The sequence below is a fragment of the Stegostoma tigrinum genome, chromosome 2 (genome assembly GCF_030684315.1).
Source record: "Stegostoma tigrinum isolate sSteTig4 chromosome 2, sSteTig4.hap1, whole genome shotgun sequence".
Classification (NCBI taxonomy): Eukaryota; Metazoa; Chordata; class Chondrichthyes; order Orectolobiformes; family Stegostomatidae; genus Stegostoma; species Stegostoma tigrinum.
In genome coordinates, this window is record NC_081355.1 from 84,203,709 (window position 1) to 84,215,967 (window position 12,259).

General features: G+C 40.8%; 1 protein-coding gene across 8 annotated transcripts in view; it reads right to left on the reverse strand.

Annotated features, from left to right (window-relative positions):
- Positions 1–12,259, reverse strand: part of ppp1r9a (protein phosphatase 1, regulatory subunit 9A) — a 284,663-nt gene that overhangs the window by 165,307 nt on the left and 107,097 nt on the right. For all 8 annotated transcript variants that reach the window (XM_048557978.2, XM_048557949.2, XM_048557927.2 and 5 more), the window contains exon 4: positions 9,927–10,031. In XM_048557978.2, coding sequence (XP_048413935.2) covers positions 9,927–10,031 — 105 coding nt within the window. The remainder of the gene's footprint in view (positions 1–9,926; positions 10,032–12,259) is intronic.

Here is a 12,259-nt window from a genome sequence, read left to right on the forward strand (position 1 = left end):
ACAGCTCATTGCAGTGGTTGTCCACACAGGTCTCCACGTCCTCACATCAGTGTTCAAATTCTCATCTGACCAAGTATAGCATCTTTTCCTCATATGGGTCAAGAAGCCTTATGTCTGTCACAAACTGCCCGAATTCATCTCATTGGCCTGGTTACATCTATCTAATATCTTGGCCGGTCACCTACCTTGGTACAATTAAAAGCTTCCTTTTTAAATTTCTTACTATCTTTAATCGTTCTAGTTAACCACAGGTGGCAATGGACGGGGAGAGGGTTTCATCCTTTAGAACATATCTATTTTGCAGATTCTGAAATATCGTCTTAAATGTTGATTTGACAGGGCAGATGTGGAAAGAACTCTTCCTCTTATGGGAGAATCTAGAACTTGGCAACTGTTTAAAAATAAAGTGCTCCTCATTAATATGTGGCAATTGCTCTCCTTAGAGGGTCCACAGGCTTTGGAACTCTTTCTGAAAAGGCAGTCGGTACAGATTTTTGGGCTCAATTTTCCCATTTCTGACAAGTATTTTAAGTGAGATTCAGGAACCGTGTCTTTACATTCATTCATGCAATGTGAGTGTCTCTGGTTGAGCCAGCACTTATTGTCCACGCACGATTGCCCTTGAGCAGGTGATGGAGAGCTGCCTTCTTGAACTGCTGCAGTCCATGTGCTGCAGGTGCATGCACAACACTGTTAAGGTAGGAGTTCTAGGGTTTGAACCCAGCCACGCTGAAGGAACAGCTATATAGTTCCAAGTCAGGATGTAAGTGGCTTGAGGGGAACTTGCAACTGGTGATGTTCCCATGTATCTGCTGCCTTTATACTTCCAGATGGTAGTGGTCACATTTTTAAAATATGTTATCTAAAGATCCTCGGTGAATTTCTGGACAGCATCTTGTAGACAGTACACACTGCTATGACTCAGCATCAGTAGTGAAGGGAGTGGATGCTTCTGGATGCAGTAACAGTCAAATAGGCTGCTTTGACCTGGATGGTATCAAACTGTACTCGTCAAGGAAAGCAGGAAAAATTCCATCAAACTCCTAATTTCTGCTGTGTAGATGATGGTCAGGCTTTGGGAAGTCAGGAGATGAGTTATTTGTGGCAGTATTCCTAGCCTCTGACACACTCATGTAGCTACAGTACTTAAATGGCAAGACCAGTTGAGTTTCTGGTAAATATTGCTGAAAAATAAGAAGACAGGACAATTCACAAGAAAATTAATATAAGAGGAAACCAACATTTATATACTGTGAGAGAACAGTGCTGATTGGACTTGAATTGGTAGAAGCACTGCCATGCAGAATGCACAAGTTAATAATAGCAACCAATTAGCACTTTCTTCTCATACAGTACATGTGCTGGTTGCCCTTAAATTGGTACTTGTGTGAACTGTTCCAAAAGCTTTGAAAAATGCCTTTTTGCAGTAATGCTCGAGCTCTATGCCACTAATGACAACTCTAACATTTTTTAAAATCCTCTCATCTTCAGTTAACTTACTCTTAAATTTGGGCTCTATGCTCTTCTGCTACAGTCTGCTTCTCAGTTCTTATAATAACACCCCTCTGTTGTCTTGTCTCTATTATTTTATTCATCATATCCATGAAAATCTGATCCTTTACCTCAACTATTTGTCTTACAGTGCCCTCTACTTTTCCAATTATGCAGTTCATGAGAACACAGTTCAAGTGGGGTCCATTAAAACAATACAGATCAACTATCTCCAGTACTAGTGCCAGTGCCACACAAACTGAAATTTGCATTAATTTTCTAATCTGATTTTCTATAGGCCAGGTGGGTAACTATAGGCCAGTTAGCTTAACTTCAGTAATGGGAAAAAAGCTCGAAACTATCATTAAGGAAGAAATAGCAAGACATCTGGATGTAAATTGTCCCATTGGGAACACCCAACATGGGTTCATGAAGGGTAGGTCATGTTTAACTAATTTGGTGGAATTCTTTGAGGACATTACTTGCATGGTGGACAATGAGGAACCTATCGATGTGGTGTATCTGGATTTTCAGAAGGCATTTGACAAGGTGCCACACCAATGGCTGCTACATAAGATAAAGTTGCATGGGATTACAGGTAATGTACTGGCATGGATAGAGGATTGGTTGACCAGTAGAAAGCAAAGAATAGGGTAAATGGGTGTTTTTCTGGTTGGTGGTCAGTGGCTAGTGGTGTGCCTCAGGAATCAGTGTTGGGACCTCAAATGTTTACAATTTACATAGATGATTTGGAGTTGGAGACTAAGTGTGGTATGTCAAAATTTGCAGATGACACTAAGGTGAGTGGCAGAGCAAAGTGTGCAGAAGACACTGAAAGTCTGCAGAGGGATACAGATAGTCTGAGTGAGTGGGCAAAGGTCTGGCAGATGGAATACCATGTTGATAAGTGTGAGGTCATCCATTTTGGTAGGAATAACATCAAAATGGACTATGTTTTAAATGGTAAAAAATTAAAGCATGCTGCTGTGCAAAGTGACTTGGGTGTCCTTGTGCATGAATCACTGAAGGTTGGATTGCAGGTGCAGCAGGTAATGAAAAAGGCAAATAGAATTTTGTCTGCCATTTTTAGACGGATGGAGTTTAAAAACAGGGAGGGTATGCTGCAGCTGTGTAGGGTCCTGGTGAGGCCACACCTGAAGTACTGTGTGCAGTTTTGGTCTCCCTTACTTGAGGAGAGATATACTAGCACTGGAAGGGGTGCAGAGGAGATTCATTTGGTTGATTCCAGAGTTGAGGAGATTGGATGATGAGGAGACACTGAGTAGACTGGGATTATACTGATTGGAATTCGGAAGAATGAGGGGAGAGCTTTTGAAATATATAAGATTATGAAGGGAATAGATAAGGTGGAAGCAGGGAGGTTGTTTCTGCTAGCAGGTAAAACTAGGACCAGAGGGCATCACCTCAAAATAAAGGGAAGCAGATGTAGGACTGAGGTCAGGAGGAACTTCTCCACCCAAAGGGTTGTGTATCTGCCGAATTCCCTGCCCAGTGAAGCGGTTGAAGTTACCTCGCTGACTGTTTTTAAGGCAAGGCTAGATAAATTTTTGAACGGTAAAGGAACTAAGGGTAATGGCGAGTGGGCGGTTAAGTGAAGCTCAAAGATCAGCCATGATCTTATTAAATAGCGGGGCAGGCTCGAGGGGTCAGATGGCCTACTTCTGCTCATTGTTCTGATGTTCTTTTGTTCTCTGCCCCAGTTTGGATAATAATCCAGAGACTGCAATCTTCAAGGTGATGGATTTTAATTTGGTGCCTACTTCCTCTTCGACTTGTCGACATTGTTGGTACCTCTTCCTCACCTAGAGAGTGATGCGTTTATGGAATGGGCTGTCCGAGAAAGTGGTTCAGGCAGGTACAACATCAACATAGACAACAATGACTTGATCCTCCCCCTCCCAAATACAAGTTCCTTTCTGTCCCGAGCCAGATATCCCAATCCTGGTAACTGGCAGGCAGCATAGCCATCTACATTCACACTCTTTGCTGCAGAGAATAGTGACAAATCCTTTTGTTTTCCTCACTTACATGGCTTCCAGTATCATGGTCAGTTGGTGCATCCACCCTGCAGCTTTCACTCTCAAACAAACATCGTGAAAGAACCTCAAACTTGTTGGAAAATTTCCAACATTGAGGCTCCCATGCTGAGCATCTTTATCTGCATCACTTGCAGACATCCTGCTGTCCCTGAACACTGATCAAATTAGAAGACCCTTTCCTAAGCGGGACCTTGATCAGCTGGGGAAGTGGGCCAAGGGCTGGCAAATGCAATTCAATACAGATAAATGTGAGGTGTTGAACTTTGGAAAGCCAAACCAAGGTAGAACCTATACAGTAAACAGTAAAGTTCTGAGGAGTGTTGTGGGACAGAGGGACCTAGGAGTACAAGTTTGTTGAACATGACGTCACAAGTTGACAGAGTAGTGAAGAAGGCATTTAGCATGCTGGCCTTCATTGATTGAGGCACTGACTATAGGAGTTGGGATGTTATGTTACAGTTGTAGGAGTCATTGGTAAGGCCGTACTTGGAATGTTGTGTACAGTTTTGGTCGTCCTGTTATGGGAAAGACACAGTTAAACGGGAAAGTGTGCAAAGATGATTTACAAGGATGTTGCCAGGACTAGGAGGTTGGAGTTTATCGGGAGAGGTTAGACAGGATAGGACTTTATTCCTTGGAACATAGGAGAACGTGGGATGACCTTACTGAGGTGTATAAAATCATGAGGGGCAAAGATAGGATGAATGCATATAGTCTTTTTCTTCAGGAATGTGGAATTGAAAACTAGCTTGTGTAGGTTTAAGGTGTGAGGGAATAAGTTTAAGAAGGACCTGAGTCCAAAAAATCCACAAAACTTTCTCCTTCTCTGTTGTGTTGCCGTGTCAGTAGCTCAGCCTCCAGCTCATAGCCTCCAAAGCTGCTCAAGTGTCAAACAGTTGCTGCAGACATGTTTGTTCTAGATCACACTTGCATCCTGGAGTTCCACATGATGCAGCTCTGATACATCATCCGTCCTGTCATCTATAATGTGTTCTAAGTACATAAATGATTGTATGAAATTAAATATTTACTTAAAATTTTATATATTTTATTAACCTCAGCACCAGATGCTGTACTATTTTGAACTTCAAGAATTGAAGAAACTTTAGGCGCTTACCAGATATTCACCACATAATTAGTTTCTTCTCCTGCCACAGAGTAAGAACCAAATCCTGGAGCTTGAATTTTTTTCATAAACAACAAAAGCATAAACAAAAAACAATGTACCACCTTTTTTAAAATCTACATCCAATTCCAAGCGCACATAGAATTACAGAATCCCTCCAGTCCAGGTGTAGGCCATTCGACTCATTGAGTCTGCACCAACCTTCCAAACAGCATTTCACCCCATCTGCGTAACCCTGCATTTACCATGGCTAATGTATCTTGTCTGCATATCCCTGGACGCTACAGAGAAATTTAGCATGGACAATGCACCTAATCTTCATATCTTTGAACGAAGTCAGAAGTCACGTGACACCAGATTATAGTCCAACAGGTTTATTTGAAATCACAAAACTTTCAGAGCACTGCTCCTTCATCAGGTGAAGTCATGAGCTTTTGGAGCGTTGCTCCTTCATCAGGTGACTTCACCCGATGAAGGAGCAGCGGTCTGGTCTGAAAGTTTGTGATTTCAAATAAATCTGTTCGACAATAATATTGCCATCGGGGACTCACATTCTATGAGGTCCCGCTGGCTGAACTCATTACAGTCACTGTATCCCTTGCACTTGGAGTCCAAGGACATAGGCTGGTCCTTTTTCTTGGAGAGCCTCCTGGGGTGTTTTAGCACTGGATCAGCTTCCTCCAACTATGTGTCTGATATGGGCGGTGTGTAAAACTTGGAAGCTTGCTTCTTGCGTAAGGAGCACCTCAGTAGAATTTCACTCTCTTCTTCCAGTAACAAAGGAGTCAAGGCAGTTACACCAATCATGTCCAGCTCTGATTCTATGGACCCATCAACACTAGATGGAGAAGGTGCACCCACGATTTCTGGCAGCCTGTTCCAAGGGACAGGGCCTGTTCTGCAAATTTGCAACTTTCATATGGTCCACATGCTAGTTCAGGATCATCGTACCAACCTGAACTTTAAATATAACTGGTTCTTAACTCACATCGACCATGTCTATTACGAACGTGGAGCCACTTCCATGACTCATTCACCAGATTTCATCCCCTCAATCAAACTGTATCTCTCACTGAGTGAAGTGTTGTCACTAGCCATGGCGTTCCTAATGTCCTTTCTTCCCCACCTACCACTGCCCCGAGGTCTGGGAAAATCAGACTTAACCTGGTGCAGAGTCTTCTACCCATTAACAACTTTGCCAGTGCTATCCCTGTAGTTGCATGTGGGAGCTAGCATGGTATGTTGAATCCCATTTCAACACTAGGAAAGACTCAAATTCCTTGTTGGTAAATGATGGCCAAGAACACTTCCAGGAATTCAAGTATTAAAAAAGATGCATACGGTTTTTCTATCATCATCCCATGGTTTGATGAAAGGTCCCCATGCACATCCAACCACTGAGAGGGCATCTATGATGACTAAGAACATTAAACCCATGAAAGAACCTGCACAGTCGACGTGCAACTGACTCCAAAGTTTACCTGGGCATTCAACTGAGAAGAAGTTGTTCGCGGTATTTTTGTCTTTGTTGGCACATTGGATACTGCCCCACCAACATGGTTAAGTCTGTGCCCAGGCCTGGCCAAGACATAACTTCCCACCAACATTTAATTTTGGAGACCCCTGGTTAGCCCTGAGCCCTTAGGGACTGAGTAGACTGGGATTATACTGATTGGAATTGAGAAGAATATGGGGAGATCTTACAGAAACATATAAGATTATGAAGGGAATAGATAAGGTGGACGCAGGGAGGTTGTTTCAATTGTATTTGTTTCATTTGTCTCCTAGCATTTGGTGGCAGCCTTTGCTCAGGACAGTCACTCTTTCTTTCCATAACAATAAAACTGTCCTCACTGATGAGTTGGTCTCTCCTGGTCCAAAAAGTTTCCAGTTCTTGTTATGATGGACCTTTGGTTTCCCCAGTCATCACCAGTTGTTTCAGTTATGAAAAGACTTGATCTTTCTGCATCCAAAGTCTGATACTGTCAGCTGTGACTGGGACTGTTTCCAAAAAACTGAATAACATTACACTTCTTCCATTGACAGTACCACAAGTGGTTTGTCTGTCAATCGTAGGCAGCTCAATGCATCCGCTTTTGCTACTTGACCTCCCGGACGGTGTTCTAACTTGTAATTATGAGCACTTCATATTAGAGCCCACAGTTGAGTACAGCCCAAAGAAATGGGTGGCACTGTCTTGCGCTGTGCAGACCAAGTAGGAGTTTGTGTACTGTGATTATCACAAATTTTCATCAATAGATATTTTGGTGGGACTTCTGGATTCCAAATGTGACTGCCAAACCTTCTTTCTCTATCTGGGGGGTAAATATGCTCCGCATTATCCAAAGTCCTGGATGCATTACTGATGGAGTGTTCCTCTCCATTAGAAACATATGAGCTAATGCCACTTCAATACTGCACAGAGAGGCAACAATTGTCAAAACCAGATCTTTCCTGGGATTATTGTGTGTCAACACCTTAAGAGAATGACTGCTGTTTATTCACTTCACTGAAAGCTACGGTTTGTTTATGTGATTATTTCCAAGGCTGACCCTTTTTAAGGAATTGATGCAAAGGTACCAGGATGGAGGCCAAGTTATGTATGAACTCACCATAATAATTTACCAGCCCAAGAAATGACCTGAGGTCCTCATCAGAATTGGGAGCAGGACACTTTTGATCACCCATACTTTATCTTCCAATGGGCGTAACTCAGTCTCCTCAACTCTGTAGCCCAAATCGGTCTCTTTTTCCTTTCTTAGGCATACACCTCCCTCGGAATAACACCTTAGGACTTTATCCAAGTCACCCTTTATTTACACATGAACAGTCCTTGACTTTAGTACTGACTCTTCAGAATCAGCTCGCAGAGTGTCAGGATCCTTGATAGCCTGGTCACAGCAAAATCTTGGATATATCTAAATCTCAGATCATTCACTACCAGGTGCTGTATATAAGACATCTCCTTGGCCTATCTGAAACGCAAACAGTTGTCACCATTCTTGATTGGTACTGCTGCAACATAGTGCTGAGGCAGAACATAAAATCTCAGAATAACAGAATTTTATGTTGCATGAGGCCATTTGGCCCATCACGCCCACACCAGTTCCATTTTCTAATACCAATCTCCGGCCTTTTCTGTTTCCCTGCACACTAATAGTACTCAAATAATCATCAAATCCCCTCTTAAATGTCTCCATTAAACCTGCCTTCACCATATTTCCAAGAAATACATTCCACACTGTAACAGGTTTCTTTTCCCTCATGTCATCCTTGCTTCTTTTGCACAGCACTTTAAATCTATGCTGTCTCTTTTTTTTACAAGCAGAACTGCTGATCCCTGTTTATTCTATCCAATATTATCATGATTTGGAAAACTTTATCAAATCCCCTCTCAGGCTTCTTGTCTCCAATGAGACCAATCCCAACTTCTTCAATCTATCCTCATAACTTAAATTTCTCACTCTGGGAAACATACTTGCAAATTGTTTTCGCACTCTCTTCAATACATTCACATCCATCCGATAATGTGACGCTCATGGGTGCACACAATATTCCAGTGGATGTGTATGAAGCATCTTGGGCAAGTTCAACATCATATCCCTGCTTTTACACTCTATGCTCCCATTAATAAACTGTACACTTTTTAAACTGCTCTCTCCATCTTTCCTGCTACCTTTCACGATCTGTAGATATATAGATGCAGGTCCCTCTGCTTCCTGCACCCCTTTTATAATTGTACGCCTTACTGTATCTTGTATTTCTATGGCCTACCAAAATGCATCACATTATAACTGTCTTCATTGAGCCTCATCTCAACTATCCACCCACTCCAACTTACCAATACCCTCTGTCTGCCTCACAGTTGACAACTTCTCCAACTTCAGTGTTATCTTTAAATTATCTAATATCCAGATCAATAATATATATCATGAAAAACAGAGCCTAATACCGACCATTCCGGAACTCCATTGCAAACCTTCTTCCAACCCAAAAAATGTCCCATAATCATTACACTCCATCTCATTCAGCTAATTTTATATCCATGTTGCCACTGTCCTCCTTATACCATGACCTATAATTTTCAAATTTTCCCTTTAGAAATGTGTGCTAAATCTTCCTAATTAACACAATTTTTAGAGTTTACTAATTTTACTGGAGAAAATTATTTCCAAAAGTTTCCCCACCATCAAAGTTAAACTAATTGGTCTGTATTTTCTCAGATTATCCTAACAATTGATTTTGAACAAGGCCATAATGTTTGCAATCCTCCAGTCTTCTGACCTCCTCAAGTTCAGGGAGGACTAAAGATTACAACCAATGTCCCCACAATTTCTACACCCACTTCCTTCATAATTCATGAGTGCATCTCATTTGGGCCTTTTCAACTGATGTTCTCCTAGAAATGGATAGAAACTCTGCCTCATGCTGATTGACAGGTTGTCATCTGTAAATTGAAAGTGGAGCAAGCAGCTCAATGTTTCACCCTCAAGATTCACAGTACAGTACAGGGAACTGGCCCTCAATGTAACGGAGCCAATAGTTCAAATAAACTAATTTTGTACATGCTGTTTCATATGAAGAATGAGTATCTAAGGAAGGAGCGATAAATTTATGAAAGGAGACAAATCAAGTTAAACTAACGAAAGAGAACAACAAAGGGGGAGAATTTGGAAAACAGAAACAATTTTAGAGAATTTACTCTAGCCACAACCGGGATACTCTGCAAACTGTCAAGAGACATCTACCTAAGTTATTGAAAAGTCAATTAAGAGAGTCAGCAAGAAGAAATATAAAAAGTAACCAATGTTAGGCACAATGTTTGTGTCTCACTCACATTCAAAAGCTAGGTTCTGCATCTCAGCACTGAGATCTGCTAGATAACCAGCATGCACATCTTTGAGAGACAACTGGCAGATCATTCAAGTGAGCAAGACCGGATTGAGCACAGACAGCTATATGTTCAAAGTCAGAATCATCTCCATTGGGAATTTATTTACTCATCCAATGGCAAATTGAACTTCACCCATTTCTGCCTATAGCCACTATCACATTAGCAAGTCTCCACATTAATAACATCAAGTTGCATTAGATATTTTTATAAGTAATTTAATAATAAAGTATCATTCTACATTATAATGGTTTTAAGACCTAAAACTTCAGGTCGAAACAATCTGTAGATGATCCCTTAGAGAATACCACAAATAATAAATTTGATATTCTAAAAGCTAAATGTAACATTTCCTTACCTGACACTGCCTTTAGTTGTTCTTAGAACAGTGGCAGCAAAACTTTGGGTAACACCCACCAAACTGATTCCATCCACTTCCACAATCTGATCATTCACCTGGATCCTTTATGAAAAGAAGATCAGAAACAAACATTACAAAAACACGTATATATACTGAAAAATACGGAGAAAAAAATCTTACTAACTGTTATAGGAAAGTTGTAGCAGAAACATCTGCGACTCTTGGAAATACTCTAATAGAAAACTATTTTCGATTAACTAGTTTCATTCCCTGTTGATACTTGCAGAACTGCTGTCACTTTCTATACAAAGGACAGTGTATGTATTATGTAAATAGTGTAATATGCTACTATCCATATGGAAAACTGTCATGGAGACAACACTGAACAAGATACATGGCTGAAACTTTTTTTGAACAAACTGAACAATCTTCATATTTTCAGTTTCTATCTTGTAGTCTGCATCAGTAAATAAACAAGACTACTCAACTGTGCACTGCTAAATGTTACACCAACCCTTACATTTATTTTGCCAAACATAATTCTGTAGATCATTGTAATAGTGTACTAGCCTTGGCATTTTTGACAAATATCGTACCTAATGCAGTGTTACATTTGCCTATAGGCATTTCAGCTATCTTTTGTTGATGGAGGAATTTCACATACAAATGACTCCCTGCGAGAAAAGAACTTTTTCTCTTCTCCATCTTAAAAGGGAAATCTCTTCTCCTTAAACATTGTTTCTTGTTTGTGATTTCTCCTGTAACAGGAAACTTCGTTTCAGAATCCAATCTGTCAAATCTCCTCAGGACCTTATTTATCTCAATAAAATCATTTTTTACTCCTGTAGACTCCACAGGCTAAAGATCCAACCTGTCAACCTTTCTTCATGTCAGGTAAGTCTTCTGAGAATTATGTCTAACACAATTTTATCTTTTTCGAATTAAGGAGACCAAAGTTGTACATTGTATTCCAGATTCAATCTCACTGAAGCATTATAGAACTGCAGTTGTACAATTTAACTGTGTCATATTCCATTCCCCTTGCAAGCAACATCAACATTGCATCTGCCTTACGAATCATTCAATGCATCTGCAAACTAACTTGGTGATTTACATACCACGTCACCCAGATTCCTGTGTAACTCTGAATTCTGCAATTTCTCTCCATCTCCATTTAAATAATATACTGCTTTTGCACTCTTCCAGTCAAAGTGGACAAGTTTACGGTTTTCCACTTCATGGTCCAACTGTCAATCTTTTGCCCACTCTCTTATACTGTCCATATGCCTCTTTGGTATTTTCTAACTCTCAATAACTTTCTTACCCATCTTGACAAATTTAGAGTGCAAACAGCCAAGGATAATTATATATTGCCTTCCCATTGAATATTAAAAGAAAATATCCAACAGATAAAACAACAGCAAGACTTTGGCAGGTTTGTTATGAAAAAGGAGGAAGGGGTCTGCAAACAGGGTTGTGGATTGGGGTAAGGCAGATTTTATTAGAAAAGGCAGGAACTGACCAAAACAGTCTGGGAACAGTTTGTTAAAGCTAAACCTGTAGCAGAACTGTGGGAGAAAGTACAGGCCTGACGTGTTCTCTTTAGGAGCAACAAGCCCAAAGAACCCAGGACATCCAGGTATATTCAGGACTAGATAAAAGGGAAGAGAGAGATATATAGCAGGTACATAGTGAGTAAAACAACAGAGGTTTTACAGGAGAATAGAGAATGCAGGGGGGAATTTGATGAAAAATAATCAGGAGAGCACAGAGGGTGAACATTGAAAGAACAGAAAAAATGCTAGTGGGCAAGATTAGGGAGGATACCAAGATATTCTACAAGTTGATCAAAGGGAAGAGGAGGGCCCATTAGGGACTAAAGGGAGAAATGTGTGCATGAAGCTGGAGGACACTGGTTGAGTGCTAAACGAGTACTTCACACCTGTCCTTGCTTGGGAGATGGGAAATTCAGATACAGATTTCAAGAAGATAGACTGTGAAGTTCTTGAGCAGATTGACAGATGCAGTGAGGAAGTTTTGAAATTTTTAGCTGCTTTAAAAGTGGACAAATCCTCAGGTCTGAATGAGGTGCATCCCTGCCTACTGTGAGAGACGAGGGAGAAAATAATAAGGAATCTGACCCAAATTTTTAAACTGTTCCTGCCACAGGAGACGTATCAGAGGTCTGGGGAAAGCTAATGTAGTTTCACTTATCAAGAAGGGCAGTAGAGACAGACAAGATAACTATCGACCAGTGAGTGTTGCATCAATGTCTGGGAAGCTATTGGGGAAAACACTGAAGGAGAAAATTCATCGCAATTTAGAGAGGC